General features: G+C 35.4%; 1 protein-coding gene across 1 annotated transcript in view; it reads right to left on the bottom strand.

The window, feature by feature from the left end:
* The window catches only part of wnt2b.L (Wnt family member 2B L homeolog), a 42,645-nt gene extending 25,548 nt beyond the window's left edge, over positions 1-17,097 (bottom strand). The window contains 1 exon segment of the mRNA NM_001085810.1: positions 17,036-17,097. Coding sequence (NP_001079279.1) covers positions 17,036-17,097 — 62 coding nt within the window.
* Positions 17,098-20,755: the final 3,658 nt, after the last annotated feature.

Consider the following 20,755-nt stretch of genomic DNA (forward strand, 5'->3'; position numbering starts at 1 on the left):
TTTTTGAAAGCTGGCTGTCAGTATTGCTTTTAACAAAGCAACCCTAATACACGGGAGCACCTTTGTTTTGCTTAGGAAGAAAAGTCATTTGAAGTTTGTAGTTAGTGTAGTACAAGTGCAAAATTAGCTTTAGACCAGTAACCTTATAGCAACCAGTCAATAGTTAGGTTTGACCTGTCTATTGCAGTTAGAATGATGAAAGTTATTGTTTGACTGGTTGGGACTGGGTTTCTCTGACCAGGATGAATTTTGCTTTGTAACCTTTAAAAACCTGTTTTGCTTTTCAACACTGGCTGTCTATTGTCTATTTAAGTATTGCCTCTTTCTCAAAAATACATTTGCCTGCTTCACTTTGTTGCTTTGGCCTATATTTAGCAATAACAATAGTCACATTCACTCTTTAAACAAAAAAAGAAGAAAAAACTCTCTACCTCTTTTATTTAAATCCTTGTTCTTTCCACCTTTTAATACTTTAACACTATGAGATAAAATACATGGGACTAGTTAAGGGCTTGGGAATATATATTTGATCTTTTTAATCTTACAAATGAATGCACCAAAAATACAATTAAACAATAAATTTTATGTTGATATTCTCTGAGGTCAGTATCTCACATTTCAGAAAAGTTATGTTGGTCCAAATACAACCAATATTTTGTGTTCAGAATTACCGGACTTGTTTTGTTTTCCATCATATTGCCCCTGGTAATCAGATACAGAGTTTAATAGAACTCTACAAATTGTACTGAAAAACACAATGTATATTCTGGTATATTTCAATGTTCATGTCCTAAGATACTTTCTTATACACAAATGGATGCTGTAAAACAAACCATAAATGCTTGTTTAAAACACTGTCAAATAAATTCTATAAGAAGTCGTATTAGATAAAGATGATGGGATAAAACTCAAGTGGTAGTATAACAATTACATATTTTTATGTTATTGCTGTTACTGTACAGTATATGAATTAAGTATTCCTTATATAGTTATATCTGCATCCCTCTGCGATCTTGGATGTAACTAGTGAAAGGGTGCAATTATCCATTCTTAAACAATTATTCAAGTACATTTTTTTGCAATCTATTCAATGGGCTTACTTTTGCATAGGAACATTTCAGCACCCTTAAGTTCAGAGAATATGTAAAGGGCATTTTGTATCAGCTTGCTAGTCACTTCCAAAATTCCCCCCCGGCGTCAAAAGGGATTTTCAGCTAAAGCCACTAGTCTAGTGACGTCAATGCACTAAGAACACGACACTTTATAATCCTGGATAGGGAAAGGCTCCAAGAAGATGTGCCCCGATGAAGGCGTGAAAGAACATCAAAACGTTGGTATGATATACTCCATAGAGAGGCATTTTTAAGTTAGTACTCCCACTCATATATGAAATTCCCTTGCTACTACAAAAGTATCCCTCAAACATTCTCCTTTCTTGGAACACTTTTCATTACTACATTTTGACTCTTTTGAGCACTCTTGCTGCCAGATTTATGTAAAAGTAGAATAACGCTTTAAATGGTGAAATTGGGGAGTTTGATAAGGAAGTGAGAATTGTTGGTTCTGCACTTTGTAATGTTGCTTGAGAAGACTTTAAAAAAATAGTTTCATGTTTAAAAATTCTAAATGCAAAATCATCTAATACGAAAAAACTCAAATATTGTACAAATACTTGTTAACTGGGTATGTTATATAGATGTATGCAAGCTATTGTTTCTACTATTATGTGCTATTTAAATATATTCACAAATGGAGATTAATAGGCTTTCATGTAGCTCAGTTGACAACAAAATATATTGTTATATAGCATCAACTAATCATTTGTGCCAAAGTAGTGTCTAAAACAGACTGATCCGATCCTTTGTAGACCAATGACCAAGGACTCCATCCACAGCCCAATACAGTAAGATCAACCTCAAATGAGGATCTCCAATCTTCAGACATGAAAGCCTATGAACATGATATCCAAATCAACTTATGATTTGGCTTAGTTTACAGCCTAAATCTGCCCATGTGTGATTACGCATTGTGTTTGCAAAACCCTCATACATATATACTTTTCAAATAAAGTGACATGGATTGAGAGTGACAAAAAGTGATTGATCTGAATTGTTTGTGCTGGGCATCTTAAAATTTTCATCAGCTAGTGCTGCATTTGTGTATTCATTCTTCATTTACACTGTGCATTATTTAGACATGACCATAAAACAGTATAGGAGGGAATGTAATAAAAGTCGATAGTTTGCATCAATAAGAATAGAATTATTTTTTTTATATAAATTTTTCGCAATGTATTTTTCATCCTTAAACTGTTATTGCATTGCAAATTTTAATTGGGCACTTTAAAGAAGTGCTTGACTATATTGTAATCTTTGGGAGCAAACATAACATTTTCAGTAAGAAGTTCTATTACATTCACTGAGCATTTTTGCAAACCATCTTCCACTGTTGGAAAAGGCCACAAAATAGTTTCTGGGTTTGCAAAGGAAAATTTGATCACACAAAGTCATAACTTTTCGCATTGCGAACAGTTTTTCCCTTACCGACTTTTATTACATTTCCCCATCTATGTGGCCTGACTGCAAAACTGATGTTTGGAAACCAGGTTACATAACCTGACTATTACTTATTTATTTTAAGACCATAATTAGTTATTTCTGGCTTTGCAACCATAATAACATGTCATGATTTACAGTTCTACAAAATACACCTCTATTCACAGTTTCCCTACAAATATTGTTAATAGCCTTAAGTTAAAAGTTATTGTAGACCTTTTTTGTACAATTGGCTCTAAAGGAAGTGGCCTGCATCACTTACAAGCATTTATTTTTTATTTTAAAATTAGTCAAATTTGTATCATCTACTGTATCATTCTTTGAGATCCTATGTAAGTATAGTCAATCTACCTACTGGCTTAGCATTGTTTCTTATTGTCTGAATCGGGGCTGTACCTACCATACAGTAGATGTACGTTAAAAGCTTACCAAATATTAACAGAAATGAGTGGTCAAGGTAGCGAGGACACAAAGGGGCAGATTTACATAGGATCGAATATCGAGGGTTATTTAACCCTCAATATTCGACTGCCGCAGTTAAATTTTTCTTCGACCAAACAAAGCCTATCGGGACCTTTCCCATAGGCTAACATTGAGGTTCGGTAGGTTTTAGATGGCGAAGTAGGGGGTCGAAGTTTTTTTTAAAGAGACAGTACTTAGATTATCGAATGGTCGAATAGTCGAGCGATTTTTAGTTCGAATCGTTCGATTCAAAGTCGTAGTCGGAGGTCGAAGTAGCCAATTCGATGGTCGAAGTAGCCAAAAAAATCATTCGTAATTCGAACTTTTTTTTATTCTATTACTTCACTCGAACTAAGTAAATGTGCCCCAAAGTGTTCATTCAAATATTTAGGTGTACACACAGCTAGCATCAGTACACACAGCAAATTGTGTAGTGCACACAGATTTCAGTATTTGATCAGATTTCTGCACACATCAGTTACATGGAACAACTTTGGGTCTTTTTTTGCCTTTTTTATAGGTATTTTTTTCCAAAGGATTATGAATTTGTATTATTATATCAGTATGAGGTTGAAAGATATTGGAAAATAGGAAGAAGACAACTGTAATAAGCACTTTAAACCAGCTGAAAGGAGACTGCTAAAAACAACGATGACTGTCATTGTTATAATGGAGATAATGGGCTCCTGCCTGTAAATTTGGCGATATTAAAAAGCATTGGAAAATTAGATAATACAGAATGTGATTGTTTTGCCAACAATTGCCAACAATATGGATTTATGCAGGCTAGTTACATGACTAAAACTTGTGTATAATAAATAAAGTACCCCCTTAAAATAGTGGGTACATTATTCTCTCTCTCTCTCTCTCTCTCTCTCTCTCTCTCTCTCTCTCTCTCTCTCTCTCTCTCTCTACCAGTTTTGAAAGTCGGAGGTCTTTTTTTTTACAAGTGCAGTGTAAAGTGAATATTTCAGCCTTAAATCACTATGTTTTTAACACACAAATTTCAACTATATAAAAAATCCCTGAAAAAAACTTGAATATCAACTTGTATAAATGCTGTGGATACAATTCTCTATAGAATCCTCCTTTTCTGTGACAGAGTTCACCATTGAAGTTTAGACAACTTGTTTAGACAAATTGTGAATATATATATATATATATATATATATATATATATATATATATATATATATATATATATATATATATATATATATATATATATATATATATATATATATAGGCCAGACAATCCCTGTACCCTGCCTCCCCCTTTCCTACAAGTTTGCATGTGTGTACATATGCGCAAGATGCTAATTAGCATTTCCTACAGGGCCAGAGTCACTGGAGATTTTTTAGGGGCTCCTAAATTTTTAGATGCAGCTGGGTGGCATGCCACCCCTGAATTCCTGCCACCCTAGGCCTGGGCCTTTGAGGCCGTGTGGACTTGAGGAAAAATAATGCTACATCTCTATTAAATAAATAATAAGAACATATATACATTACCATACACATTATGGCAGCTGCAGAATGGACCAGCAGGCATGAAACAACAGCCGAATCTCAAAGCCGTAGGAACATTATTTCAAGCATAAAACTGATTATACACTCTGAAAATTACATATTTACTAATAAAAATATCATTCAGTGTGAAATGCATGCTTCATAATACAGCAAGACTGTGTATCTGGAAAACATTGGTTCCAAGTATTCTAAATAACAGATAGAATACCTGGGATAGTGTGTTTAGAAATCTGTACATCAACCTACTCAGGAACAAAAAAAATAAGGAAAAAACCTTTAGTGACTTTAGTGTCCTTTTAAAGTCATAAGAGATAGTATCTGGAAAAATGTTCCCCAATGACTCATTAGGGAATGTGTACGTAGGAATAGCTTTGTGCTGGAATGCAAATTGGGAAACTGCTTCAAATATCATTAGATAATGACTCATTTGGAGGAATTCATTAACCAAACAATCTTTCCGTTCTTGTATACATCCTCATTTTTCATATACTTTAATTTCCTTATTTTGACTGTGTTATACATCATATTTATATTCCTTTATGCAATCTTTACCCATTTCTCAAACTATAATTCGCTGTGTTATGCGCCTTTAATAATCCGGGTCTCTTTTGTTGCACTAAATCAATGATCAGATAGAATGTTTCTTGTGCTATAAGGATTATAAATTTAATGGTTTAGACTGGCTTAGGCTCCAATAATGATAATGCAAAAATCTATTTAGGAATAAATTTACTTAAAAAGCTGTCTCTTTTGGGCCGTCCATAACTTGAGACCTACAAGTGCCCCGTCGTTGACTTGAGGCCCTCCAAGGACTAGATAGACTCTCAGAAACAGAGCTCATAATGTTCTTCAGTTCTCAATCTCTTCATCTTTGCCTAAATATTTAAAAAGAACATTATGTGGAAGTGAACTCTGGGCCTCATTTGTTTCAGTATACCTAAACATTCCTTAGGAAGTAGGACCTCGACCCTATTATAGACATTCTTTAACATTTCCTATTTTATCTGGAAAGGTATCGGAACATTCTTGATTAATTTGCAAACCCCAGGAAACCACAGCACCAAATTTAGCTTTCCTCAGTAAGTCGAAAAGGAGACTTGTATTTTCAGATGTAAATAATGGGTTTTTATAGTAAGAGTGACCATGTTATGAAATGCATGCTCTGAAGAAATCATACTGTCAGATATGTTTCATAATTTATGAAAGTACTAACAAAATCAAGAACTATTGGCATCTACAGTATGTATGTACTGTATGTATTTATTTTACCTGTCTAATAAAGGAGGGCCAAAAAGATTGACCTGAAAATTATATAGTTTCATACATGTTCTATAGGTTTATAACATGTACAAAGGAATTAACGGAACAGTTCAGTGTAAAAAACACATTTCTAATATAGTTAATTAGCCAAAAGGCTGGAGTGACTGGATGTCTAACAGAATAGTCAGAACACCACTTCCTGCTTTTCAGCTCTATAACTCTGAGCTAGTCAGCGACTTGAAGGGGGGCCACATGGTACATAACTGTTCAGTGAGTTTGCAATTGATCCTCAGCATTTAGCTCAGATTCAAAAGCAACAGATATGACCCATGTGGCCCCCCCTCAAGTCTCTAAGGGGTGCCCATCAATGCTCACACAGAAAGAATGTCTGAATGGGACTGGGTGTATTCTGAACCTATTGGTGGATTGTGCCATTTTGTACATTGTTGTCCTGGACATAAATTACATATGTGCCTGGTTGACTGGCATGGGTGGGACTCCAAACAGCAGAAAGAGATTTCAGCTGTTCAATATAACTTTGTTTTCTAGATCATCCCTCTTAAACTTTAAGAAGGTTGACTTAATCCTGTACTGCATAAAATCCATTAGATCATTGACCAGCAAGTTGAAATATCTATGTGTGTGCATGAGCAACTTGTAGTTGACTACTTGTAGCAGGTAATATATTCGATTTCATAGTTTGTATATGGCAAACTCTCATGGCAGTGGCTGCCACTAGAGATGGGCGAATTTATTCGCCAGGCGCGAAAATGGACGCCGGCGTTAAAAATGGGCGTTGGCATCAAAAACGGGCGTCAGTGTCGGAAAACGGGCGCCGGCGTCAAAAAACAGACGCCGGCGTCAAAAATGAGACGCCGGCGCAGTTTCGTGAATTCGCCCATCACTAGCTGCCACCATAAGAATCAATAGAACTTGATTTAGATTTCTGGAGTAGACAGCTAAATGTTATTTGTGTATATGTGCAATATTTATAGGCAGCTAGTCATTTGTTGCGTTTTGATTACCTATTGCTGTAACCATAAATCTGTGCCATATTTAGTAACCCTACCATATGGCAAAACAGGAATGGTTAAGCATGAAAGTTAATAGACAGTCAAAAGGAAATAGTTTCACCCATGCCAGCATATAAAACTAGACATGGATAAAATATATATATATATGCCAAAGGAATACCAGCACTCTCGTCTAAACATTAACGATGCCTGGGTGCAAAAACCAAAACCAAAAATGTAAAGCAGGAGAAAGTCTCGCACTCACAGGGCTTAAAAATCAATTAGGTTTTTAATCAATAGGTTTTTATTTCACTTCGCTTTCACTTTGAAAAAGGTCTGATTGCTGACCTAAACGTCAGGTCTTCCCTCTGTGAAATAAAATCCTTTAATTGATTTTTAAGCCCTGTGAGTGCAAGACTTTCTCCTGCTTTAAATATATACTTTATTCACTATATATTAGTCAAAAGATAGGTGCACATTAGGATTACATGAAGAGGTTAAAAATCATTTTATTTATCTCATTAAAAAAAAGCCAATGTTTTGTTCTCCTTCTAGCTTTTTGATCTCCATTTAAGACCTTTATCAAGGTCGGTCTGTTTTTGATGAGATGAATAAAGTTAAGTATTTTTAACTTTTTCATAAAATTCCAGTGTGCGCATATCTTTTGACTCCTAAAGAATACAGAGCATGTGTGGATTTCAGGTGGCTATAAACTTTTGGCGCTCTGGTGTTTTTCAACCAGAAATGATGCACTAAAATACTTTCAGGTAGCAATTGGTTAGCAAGTGCCAGTGCTTACACTTTCAGGTGATTGACTTTTAACTGTGTTGGATGGGACAGGAGGCAATTTGGGGCATTTTGGCTTGTGCTGTATTTCACGGTCCTTATTATCCAGACTTTGTTCCAGGTCCAATAACCCATAGCAACTATTGTTTTCCATGAGACAGCTGGTCTGTAACTGCTGCCTGCTTTTTATTTAGTATGGGTTTTTTGAAAAATGGAACATATCTATTACATTACAGGTACGGGACCTGTTATCCAGAATGCTATGGACCTGGGATTTTCTGGATAACAGATCCATAATTTGGATCATCATACCTTAAGTTTACTAGAAAATTGTGTAAACATTAAATGTATCCAAGGCTGGTTTTGTTTCCAGCAAGGATTAATTATATCTATAGTTTGGATCAAGTTTTCTATTTCTAACATTGTCTTAATTTTTGCTAGTGAAAACCTTATCTCTCCACTGCTAGTTCTAACTTTGATCATGTACTGTTGCCCTGGACTATTAAAACAGATCTTTTTGATTTTTTTGCTTCAGAAACACTACTATAAACAAGCTGCTCTGTAGTAACGGCAGAAATTGCAAAAAGGCTATATGGCACAGGTTAAATAGTGGATAACAGATAACACCATTATGCTCTACAGAGCTTATCTACTGTATAACCTGAGCCTTTTCTCTTTTGAATGGCTGCCCCCATTGCTACACAGCAGCTTATTTATATAAACAAAAGTAGTATTTTTGAAGCAAACACAGCAGTTTTAAAAGTGCAGGCCAACACTGTATTATATTTTCATTACTTTAAAACACTTTCATTTTTGATGTTACTGTTCCTTTAACAGACCTTTGAAAACGCATGCTATTAATTGTGTAAGCTGTAGTCTGGGGTGGAGAAGAATTGATCTCAGCTACATTGTTAGAGTCACTGTAGGAGTTCAAAAAGGGACGGACAAATAATACTTGCTATACTAATTGCAACAACACGCACTGAACATGTTTGATGAATGTATATTGAAAAGTTGCTAACAATTACATTTTAGGCAAAATGTCATATTAAGGTGTATATCCCTTTGAAAATGAATCATGCAGAATGCATGCATTTGATCTGAATAAAGTGAGAGCCCTATATTATTGTAATGCAGATACAGGTGATATAGGGGGAGTATAGGAAATATATACAAATGGAAATCATATGATCATTGTTGTTATACATAGAATAATCTAATATCTGCCATGTTTACACATTCATTCCTCTTGTTCAACGGCACAGGATATTGATTTGGTCTTCCCTCTTGGTGGCCTAAGAGATGTCCAGAGCTATCCAGTAAATAACTTCCCAGAACTACCTGGGTGGGCAATGTGTGCTTGTTCCAATGAATAAAGTCAGCTGAGTTGGATGCCAGTAATCAAAACTGATGCACAAGGAAAACAATAAAATAGATTTGAGCTGAGTAATCTACGGTATCTCATAAGATAAAAATAGGGCATGACATTGCGACAGTTCAAGTTGTCTATAGGCTGCAACAGCTGTTTCTGGAATGGCTGCTTTTGGGGAACACTGGCTGCTATCTCTGAAGAACACAGCTGAGCTGGGGGCAAGGCAAAGTCAGTGTTTCACACTGGATAGATTAGTATTTATAGTGGAAGACATCTAATGTACCCCAGTGTATGAGACTAGGGATACTGTCATCAAAATAAAAAGCAAAAAACTTCGTTATAAAGTCAAGTATTGTAGGTTTTGCAAAAAAATCAGCTGTTTACAAAAATACCTTGAAACATAATGTGACCCACACTATCAGCTTTATAGTTGACCAAGGGCTATCAACTGGGATCCTGGGAAAAAACTCTTTTGAAGAGAAGCAGACCATGTTACTTTCACAGGTTTCCATCTGCCGTTCTGCCTTTACATTAACTTTTAGGATGATGTAGAGATAATATTCTGCCACCATTTGCAATTGGTTTTCATTTTTTGTGATATTTAGGTTTTTATTCAGCAGCTCACCAGTTTACAATCTCAGCAATCTGGTTCCTAAGGTAAAAATTGCCATAGCAACATGAAAAAAATGAAAGAAATAAAAAATGAAGGCCATTTGAAAATTTGCTTAGAATTAGCCATTGAATGACATACTAAATGATGTCTTAAATTAGTTTAATGATGTGGTAGCCTGGTGTTAGTGGTGCTAAGCATTTTTAAATGTTCATCCTCCAAAACTAGAGCATATTATATAATAGATGTTAACTAAACCAGTAAAATAAATGGAAGATTTAGGTTTCCGTGTACTGTATATACTGTAGTTATAGACACTGTAAATGTGCATGTAAAATATTATGTATTACATCAGCTTAACTTGACATTCCTGACTCTAAGCCATCTGTAAATTTCTTTAATGACAAAATATTCTCAACCACCCCCATTTCCAGCATGTTTTCTCAATATATGTTAACAGTAGGGATATGTTTATAAAGTTGGGTAAAAATTGCATAGAAATACACCATGGGGCAGATTTATTGAGGGTCGAATTTCGAAGTAGAAAAAACTTCGTAATTCGACCATCGAATAGAATCCTCCGACATTCGAAGTCGGAGGATTTTATACATCGTAAGATCGTATTCCGATCGTATGATCGTACTCCGATTGTACTTCGAATCGTACGATTTTCCGAAAAAATCCTTTGTCTTAAAAAAACTTAGCAAAACACACAGGAGGTCTCCCATAGGCTAAACAGCAATTCGGCAGGTTTAAGTTGGCAAAGTATTGAAGTCAAAGTTTTTTTAAAGAGACAGTACTTTGATTATCGAATGGTCGAATAGTCGAACGATTTTTACTTCAAATCGAAGTTGAGGTAAATTCGAAGTCATAGTATTCTATTCGATGGTCGAAGTATCCAAAAAATTACTTCGAATTTCGAATTTTTTAACCTCGATTTCACAAAAAAAAGGTTGAACTCGATGGACATGTGTCTTTTTTCAACCTTACTTACTATGTTACTATGTTACTATGTTACTTCGACCCTTGATAAATCTGCCCCCATGCATTGCCAGTTGAAAGAGTTTTGCCTTTATAAAACAAGTTGCAAGATAATAAATCTCAATAATCAAAAACTTTATATCACTAGCATCTATTGGAAATTATCCATCCCTATCCTTCAGCAAATACTTTTGTAATCACTCTGCTGCTTCTGCTATTCAGACATTCAATTCATTCCTCTTATTAGAGGGGGTCATCATTCACTTTTGGCCTTTTACATCAGTAATGTTGTCATCTCATTGTATTAGTGGGGGCAACACAGACTTCATGCACAAGTGTGCATTCTCCAGTCATTTCATTTGCAATTTGAATCCATAATAGAGTATGGGTATGTGAAATCATATCCAAGGGCAAAGCTATTACTTACATGAGGTTGAGGACCTCACTAAAAGGTGTCAGACATACATTTTACCTATTAATTTAATCACTAAACCCCCTTTAAACAAGAAAAAAGTATGCAAAATGAATTCTCAGTACAACCCCTGCTCATTAAACTTACAGTATGTTAGCAATGCCCTGGGAGTATACCTCTCCTTTAAAACCCCACACTTGGAATAAAGAATCAGACGAAGACACTCAATTATTTGATTATTTCAACTCATGGACAGACACTCCATCCCAAGGTATTTTATCATAAAGAAGAGGTAAGAGCCAAAGAGCTAAATCTATATCAATGAAAAGAAACTCTTTAAGTCTGCCATGTTAGTTACTATGGGAGCAATTCAATACTGGAACATGCTTGGAGAACTAGAATTAATCCTCATTAATCAAGAGTATGATTAAGGACGTTATGCCATTTGCTGACATGTTTGGTCTTGTTTCTAATGAATGAATAATGTTGTGGATTGTATGCCAAGAGTGTGCAGCTTTTTCCATCTCCTTGTTTCTATACAAGGAGCACTGGTTGGCCTACACGCTGGCCAACTTATTGCATCCAGGGCATTGCTTGTCCTACATGCTGGAAAACGTATTGCATGCAGGGCATTGATTGGCCTATATACGCTGGCAAACTCACTTTGCATGCTGCATGGGGAATTATAAATGAGCTCACCATTTGGTTTACCATTAACTACCAATTAGCCTAATAAATACAAATCAACTTTTCCCACAAGCAGCAAGGGATTTAATAGGTTTACTCCCATTTTCATTATATCTTAATGAATGTTATCTCTCTGTCTGGCTGGCCAGAACACTATAGTTGTTTAATTCTCCCTCTGTAATCAATATGTGGCTGAATGACAGTCTATATAGAAAGAATGGGTTGAATCTGTCATTAAGATGTGCCTCTGTGAGTTGCATGGAATATACAAAATATTTTACATAAGCAGATACACAGTGTATGAGGATTTATATCTATAAAAACAAGTATATGAACTTAAAGTTGCAGTTTCCACCCTATTCAGGCTGAGTTCAATGATTAGGGCTTTTGTTGAACACACTTTTTGCCTCTTTTTTTATCGTCAAAAATATATGTTTTCTGTTATTTTCAGCCAAAACTGGGCAAACAGGAACATTGAAGCTACTCTATGTTTGGTCCTTGTAAATTAGATACTTAGATTACCAGTGTTATTTTAAGGCTTTTTTGACATGGGGCTGTCTTACTAATATTTATGAGAATAATGAATACTTTACCTAGTCATCTACATTTTTCCATTTTAAATATATTTACAAAATACCTATGCATTTATTTTTCCTTAGGCTAAAATGTTTTATTTGAAGTGAGGGACAGCTTTCTCTGCCAACATATGCTGCCCATTTTTATCTTATACCACGGGAAGAATCACTGCTTAAAAGTTAGATGTTAATTTAGTAATTGTAGCTTCTTATTTTTGCTTAGTTTCTTTGATCTCCTTAATTATACAGCCCACATCCGACTGGACAATTGTTTAAAATAATTAGGTTCCCAAAGAAGTTCTACAAATCTTGTATCAGCCCCCAACATAACAGAATCTCTTAGTCTGCCTTCAAGGGATCTCACACAGTACCCTGGCCTAAGTCCCTTTAGTTGGGCCCACACTGTTGCACTTGGTACCCTGATTATCTCACATGAGATAATGACAGTTGCTGCCCTATCATTTACAAGTCAAGGTTCTTTCTCCAAATTCCACTAATGTCTGGTCTAACATAAGGTCTCAGGGTTCTTCTTACTAAGGCCTCTGGCATCCAGTTCTAACTGAGGCCTTCTGCTTTCAACATTTCCACCCCATCCACAAGGTTAAATCTAAAGACACAGAACAATTTGATTTTGTTTCCTTTTATAGAATACCTGTAATACCCCATAGCCAATACGAACAAATTCCTTCCACAGAACAAAGGTTATACTTTCCAGGGGATTTCCCACAGAGGTAGAATTAACATAGTAACACAGTAAGTTAGGTTGAAAAAAGACACACCCATCAAATTCAACCTTTCAATTATTTTAGCCTGCCTAACTGCTAGTTGATCCAGAAGAAGGCAAAACCCCCATCTGAAGCCTCTCCAATTTGACTCCAAAATGGCAATCTGACTAGTCCCTAGATCAACTTGAGTTTTATTCCATAACCCTGTATTCCCTCGCTTGCTAAAAAGCCACCCAGCCCTTTCTTAAAGCTATCTAATGTATCAGCCTGTACGACTAATTCAGGAAGAGAATTCCATATCTTTACAGCTCTCACTGTAAAACACACTTTCTATCCGTTACAGAATAAAAAATCTTAAAAAAGGAGATCCCTCTTTAAACACAAGTACAAAAGCTAAAAATGGATCCTTGGCTCTATCAATATTAAGCTTACATACATTGCATGAAAAGTGCAAGAGGCCCTTAGTTGTTTTCAGTTGTGCCAGAAATAATCTTTTCCTTTATGTAAATGGAAATATGTGCTATTTTGCTTTGACCTTACTTAGGATTATACGATCTACTAATACTTTATATCAGTTTCTATTATGTACAGTATAGCAAAGAAACACAGGATAAAGAAACAAACTAAATATAGACTGCGGTTTTGTCAGAGATACATAAAAGTGTTGTTTGCGTTAAATAATAAGCAAATGTAAAACAAAACTCTCACTGGAGTGGCTTTTTCCTTGACTCCAGCACCAAGCAAACAGCAAACAGCAATGGGGTGCACAGACTTACAACTGACCTAACTCAGCACACCTGAGAGTAACCAAGAACATAGAACACTGCATGGATGCTGATGAGCTGAACAAAATATTTTGAGGACATTTAAAAAACAAAAAAAACAATTGGCCATATCTGCTGGCTGTCTTCTTTTATCTTTGTTGCATAGTCCTATACTGTACTGCCCAAGGCATACTTAAAAAGACTGTATAGACAGACAACTACAACATATGGCTTTAGGTGGATATCATAACATGTACCAAATGTAAAGGTAACAAAACTGTATGTGCTGCATGCTGAGACGATTAATGGTTCAAGAACAGTAGAGGGGCTTAAGATATAAAAACAACAGGTATTAAATGTGTACAAAGATTAAAGGTAACAGAATATGAGCATTAATTACTATTTACACTTAAAGGTATACAATTAGCAGATGATGTATAAAATATCAGAAGCATATATCATTGTAGAATAAATGTTAAATTACTTTAAGAGAGGGAACTAAATATGTAGAGCAAATGATCATATGCTGATAATTTAATGGTAATCAAATAGCATTTGTCACATGTGAAGAGTATGAAAGATATGAGAGCTGCCTGTGTGACGTAATGTGGAAAGCGAATGTATGAAAACAGTATGCATCACTTATTGAGGGCATTAAAGCAATGAGAAAAAGAGAAATCATATATAAAGGAAAGTCCGATATTAGCACACATTACAAGGGTTATTTACTAAAAATCATTTTAATCAATTTTTTTAAATTAAAAAACCACAACCAAACTCTAATACCCGATTTGACCTTTATTATTAATAAAGCTCAATTTAATCGGTTCGGGTAAAAACTTGATAAAAAGCCCGATTTTTTTAGATTTTTGCCCAAAAAGTTGGATTTTCAGGCAAATTTCAGCGCAGACTACAGAAAATTCAAAATAGGATAGGGACCTCTGCCATTGACTTATACACAACCTTGGCAGGTCTGAGAGGAGGATTTTCGGATTCGGGCTTTCTGATGCATCAGTGTTTAATAAATCTTGAAATATTTGAGTTTAAAAAAAACAATTCAGAGTCTTGCCGCAAAAAGCCCAACAGGAGTTTAGTAAATAACCCCCTTGATGTTGAATGAATTAAAGGTATGTATATTGCAAATAGTATGTACCTCATGTATAGACAAACAATGAGAATGGCATATGGGAACTGTAGAGAGGACTACTATAAGGTGGGAAACAAGTAAAATATATAGAGAGATGTACTGTACATACAATATGTTCACCATAACAATAGAATGTAGCTTCCCATATAGAATCTCTGTGTATAGAGCAGGGTGGGTTCTGTAAATGCATTTTGACTTAGCAGTCCCAACTAGTATTATATCTGCTAGTCATTGTGAAAAATATGTGCATTGTTCACCTACAGTATAATAAACATACACACAATCCTAAAAAGGCTTGAAAAATCTAAAATGTAAACTGTTTATCTTGAGTACACAAATATATACATATTTATTTAAAATGTTACCATTATGTTTCTTTTTTTTTTTAAACTGTCAAAGATGGAAAATGAGCCTCTGTACAGCTTTGCCCTGGCTCAAGTTGAAGAGATGTTTAATAGATTATCTCTTTATACTTGCTGAACATCTTCCATCTTGCTCTTCATTTATAATTCTGCTTTTAAACCTTTAACTGTTTTGCTACTGGTACAGTACTGTAGTATCAAGCACTCTATTTATGCGTGTGATTATCTGGTAGGATAGAAATAGACCATTATAATAGTACCCAAAACACATGCACTAACACCAAAAGTTATGAGCGTGGTAATAACCAGTATTTTCAAATATTAGGCAAACTGCGCTTATGAAACCACATTATTACATAATAGTCTTCTGTCAGAATTCCCATTTTTCCTCTAATAATTGCATTTAATAAATACAGAATCATTTTTAAAAAAAATGATGATTACTTCGAATAAATAAACTCCAAAATGCTGAATAAAAACATTGTGCTATGTGCTTTGTGTTAAATGAGGTAACTAGCCTTTCTGTTATGTATTTACCACAGTATTCAATAAACAAACTTCAATTTATTGTTTTGCAAAATGTCTTTTGTGACATCACTGGTTTCCATTATTCTAAGTAGCTTTGTTTGTTCAGTTAAACAGTCTAGATATAAGTGGAACATCTGTAATTTATACTTGTTCTTTTAATGGCTTCTATTACAAATACATACACTGTGGTCTGTTTGTTTTCTGCCAAAGTGTGACTGTCTGAATTTAGAGCTTCCTTTTTGTGACAAACTAAAGTCATCAGATTTTTGTTCTTTTGACTTTTCATTTTCTGCTGAGCTTTTTATGCCTTTCTGATTTTCAGCAAGAAAACCATGTCAGCTGACAGAACACTTGATTAAATGAACATTAAAAAAAATCATATAAAAATAATGCTTACTGGGTAACATATCACAATGCATATACTGTATGTTATGGATTATTTCATAAGTCCATTATGATGCAATAATTGCGCCTCAGGATTGCATTAAAAAGTACAAACCTTAGCATAAAGTGAAAACAGATACAATTCACCTCTGCATGTATAAAGAAAGTACAAAAACATAAAGACACGGTTTAATCATCTATGCACAAGAGCAAAAGTTTTCTTTTTGTTTTTTTTTTTAAATGGATTTCAATGGCTCACTTCTCACACCTTCGCTCTTGCAGAAATGCCCATGAGAATCAGCTATGTACAGAATGTTGCAATGAATATTTTAATGTCTGGACTTAAGGAATTTGCTAAGCCCTTAGGGTCATTCTGATTGTGTTGCTTTTATCTTGCCTGCAGATCAATGGGTTCGGTATACAAATTGCAGTGTATCAGTTTAACTCCTTTGCAGCATGACTTGAATACCTTATTCCAGTTCACACACTGTTAAAGAATTCCAGTATATCAGCTTTAAAATAAACAGCTGCCCTGCTGAACAACGACACATCATGATATTGTTGCACACAAAGCATAACTGAATCTGTATTTCTTTGTACACCTGTGATTCGTTCCTTTTTAACTGGAGCAGAGGGTATAAAGTCTATCAGAAAATTGCTTGTGTTGTGTGTCTGTGTTTTTTGGTTTTGCCAAGGTCCCACATCTTTTTTTTATAATGATCAATTACTTCCTTGCATTCACAACACCATAAAAAGGAAAAAATATTTGCAGGGGAGAGTGAACTCACCCCCCCCCCCCAGTTTTTTATAGGATATCATGATATAATCAGCACAACGTTAGAAATACCATTTGAAAACCAGTTTGCATAAAAAGTGAGTACTTACCACCAAGATGAGTCAACTCTTGGAGTCAGAATCAGCAGTATTAAAATATAAGCAAAATGCATCCTAGAGGTGGCTGCAATGATGTCTGATGAAACCACAGTCCTTTGGCAGTGCCTTAATCCTGCAACATGGGACGTTTTAGCGTGAATCCTCAATGCTTCTCCACAGTGGGTTAAACTCACCATAGTATCCAACAGAGAAAAAAAGAGTTTTCCAAGAGCTGACAGCGAGTAATCCACAGTTCAAGGCAGGTAAGAGTGACAGCTAATTTGATATTGAATGTAGAATTAATAGAAGTTTATAGCTTTGCCAGAATCTCTCCTCTTCATTTTTTCCCCAAAATCAAATTTAGAAATTGTTAATAAACCACAATATTTTACAAGTGGCTCTGTGAATCTGAAATTCTGTCTTGCAACATTTTAGTTCAAGATCTCATAAAACAGGTAATAAATTGTGCATTAAAGAAAAGATTTAAAGGATTAAACAAAGGGAAGACAGCTGTGGGATTTGGGGATAGTGGTCTTGCAGAGATGTCAGATATAATTCACAAGTAGCTGAAAAAAAAGCAAAATCTAGTTTTGATTTAGAATGTATCGGTAATTCTGAGAGAGAAGGGTATTTGGCTGTTGTCTGTCTCTGGAGATGAAGGAGGCTCTGGATGATGTTGCAGAGAACTTTCTTTTGGACGTTGTGATGAGGAGGACAGACAGTGATGATGTAAGTTTCTCCTTTGCTTCTGTCTTCTTGACTCTCATTGGGCAGAGAGTAGTCTGAGAGATTCCTGGATTCACTTGAGAGGTAGCAGATCCCAAGGTTTGTTGGAACTCCCCCTTAGAGAGAAGAAGCCTCTGCACTGGGTGAGGATAGAGTGAGCTGCCACCTTTGCTGAGCTGCAGCAGCAGCAGCAACATACCACCACCTGCTGCTGTGATACAGACACACAGATAGTAGAAGGAAGACACATGCACTTAGTTATAGACAGTGCTCTCAGCTGGATCTGACATCTCCCGCACGGTCCTAAAGCCCACAGATTTTCTCAGCTCTTTTGCATAAGCTTAAAAAAACTTTTTTTTTTGTTTTGTTTTAATGACAAATGACTTAAAAAAGGCAGTATTTCAGTATCGTGCTGGATCACTGCCTGGGATTTTCCCAGAGTTTTTTTGTTTTCATACTATAATTTAGCAGGAAGCCTTTTTTTCTTCCTGCTATAATAAAGAATTTTCCCTATAGCTCTCTCAGTAAGAAAAATAAAGGGGAAAATCTGTTCCTGAAGTGCTAAAGCGTTGACTGTTTTTTCTACACTAAGGCTATAGGCAGCCTCATGGCATCTTTCTGGGTTGTTCCGGATAATAGGTTTTTCTGTAATTTGGATCACCATAGGGTAAGGCTACTAAAAAACATTTAAACATGGACTGAAACAGCTTAGTTACCATCAAGTATTATAATATAACTATTTTATAATTTCAAAAAAAAATGAAATGCTTAAAAAAAAGATTTGTTCTTTTAATTAGACTCTATCAATAATAGCACTCAAGTGTATTTTAAACATATTTGGGAATAATTATGAGCACTGGTGCAAACGTAAAGTAAATTGTGTATTACAAGTAGTATTACAATGCAGTGTAATTAAACTTCATGGAGAGCATGTTAGTCAAGCTGTGCCATCACTCTCTCTCCTACAATTCCCAGCATTTTACTGTGATGCTTTTCTAAACATGGAGAAAGACATGTAGTTGCACCTACACTGAAAAAAGCGCCACTGTTTCATATTTGTCCTTGTGGCTAGGCTATAGGAATGTCTTCCTAAAAACTGAATTAAACTAAATGATGACTATCTCTTAATAATCAGCTTCCCACTGCATCCACTGTATATTCCGTAAATGACCCACACTCTGCTGTAGGTATAGCAATGCCTGTGAACTAAAGTCCGGAGAAACTGACTTATTTGGAATGACAACAGCAGTTTTGCTCACAGTTGTTATATTTATGTCATATTATTAGAAATTGTAAAATTCGCTATGCATTACTGTACTGTTAATTGATAGATTATTCAATATTCCACATTCAAATTCTACAGATTTTATATGTGTTTCCACCCCAAAAGGCTTCACATTAATATCCAGCTGGATCAGTCATTCAAACAACTCTTGGGGTACCAAATTCAAGGGGTTGACGCAGAGTAATGGCTAGGGATAGGTGAACTTTTAATATAATGCTAATTTGCTCTCTTAGAAACCAGTAGAACCTCGGCCTCAAGGCTAGTTATTTTGACTTTTGACTTAAAATGTATATTCTAGTAGTTTACATTGAAGGTTGGCCACTGGAGGGCACTGTTTATGGAAAATATTATATATTTCCTTGGCAAAGCAATCAGTATGTCACCTGCCAACTAAAGCATAGAAATAAGCTACCTTCAACAGAATAAGTGATAGAAATGTCTTCCTAAAAACTGAATTAAACTAAATGATGACTATCTCTTAATACAATATATTTAACTTTGAGAAAATGATGGTATGAGTAACATGTGAAAGGGGATTAAATGCTTTTGTTGTCTTTTTTTTCTTATACTTAGATTGTTTCAGTAAGAAGGGGTTTTTTAAGTGTATTTTATTATGTGACAAAGCATCCTAAACCCGTATATACCCTTGTTACATTTATATAAAAGGTTCATTCCCCTTTGAAAGGCAATAGACTTAAGCCTCTTCCTTTTTCACAAAAGAGATTAGGGAAAGGGTATTATTCTAAGACATCAAATAGGAAGAGGTTAAGTAGATTTGGCCTTTTAGGGGCACATAAAATGCAAGTATACAAATGAATACCATGTCTCTGCAAAAAGAAATATGTATCCTTTCTTACGCAATTTGTTATGGTATTAACTATTTCAAAGAGCAGGTCAGTATAAAATATACTTTAACCATGATATAGACAGTGGCATTCATAGATACTTTGCAATTGGTCTTTATTTGTGGTATATTTCTGGTGCTAGGGTCATGTTACAGTGCACATAATATATGGTCAGCTACCAGAAAGGGTTTGAAGGAAGAAAAAAACTCACATGCCCATACTGTGGCCACTCTTCCATTGCGTCCAATCTCAGTGGTGTGTTGGTTCCCTCATACTGGTCTCCAGTCCAGTAGACATCACATGTAGGGGGTTTGGTAGGTGAGAAAACCATTCTTCACACATGAGGTCACTCCTGTGACCTCACCTCTGATGAAGTGCCAGAAGGAGGCATGAAACGCGTCAGGTGACCTAACATGTCATAGGGTAAAAGTACATCTGTAATAGATGCCTGTTTGTTGTTTTATTATATCAATAAAGCTGGACAGTGATTTTTATCTCATGTGTGAAGAATGGTTTTCTCACCTACCAAACCAGCTACCAGAAAGCCAATGAAAAACACCAGAAAATGGGTCCAGCAATGCACATTCATTTTAAAGGGAAATTCCTGAAACCTTGAAGTGTTTTTCAGCACCTGTACTGGTGGTGCATAAGAAGGTTTTTTTTGCTTTTCTGCTGGCCAAAACTGCACTGTAAAGGGCCACATGTACTATAACCCTAAAATGTCATATTTCCTATTTTAAGGACACAGTCCCATATTGTCCAGGCAGCAGAGATATGCCAAAGGGGAACAAGGAGCAGTGTTTATGTCCTGAGATAATGCAACCAAGAATAGTGAAACCATATTTCAAAATATAAATGAAATAGGTTACAACAAGC

The sequence above is a fragment of the Xenopus laevis genome, chromosome 2L (assembly GCF_017654675.1).
Source record: "Xenopus laevis strain J_2021 chromosome 2L, Xenopus_laevis_v10.1, whole genome shotgun sequence".
NCBI classification, from domain to species: Eukaryota; Metazoa; Chordata; class Amphibia; order Anura; family Pipidae; genus Xenopus; species Xenopus laevis.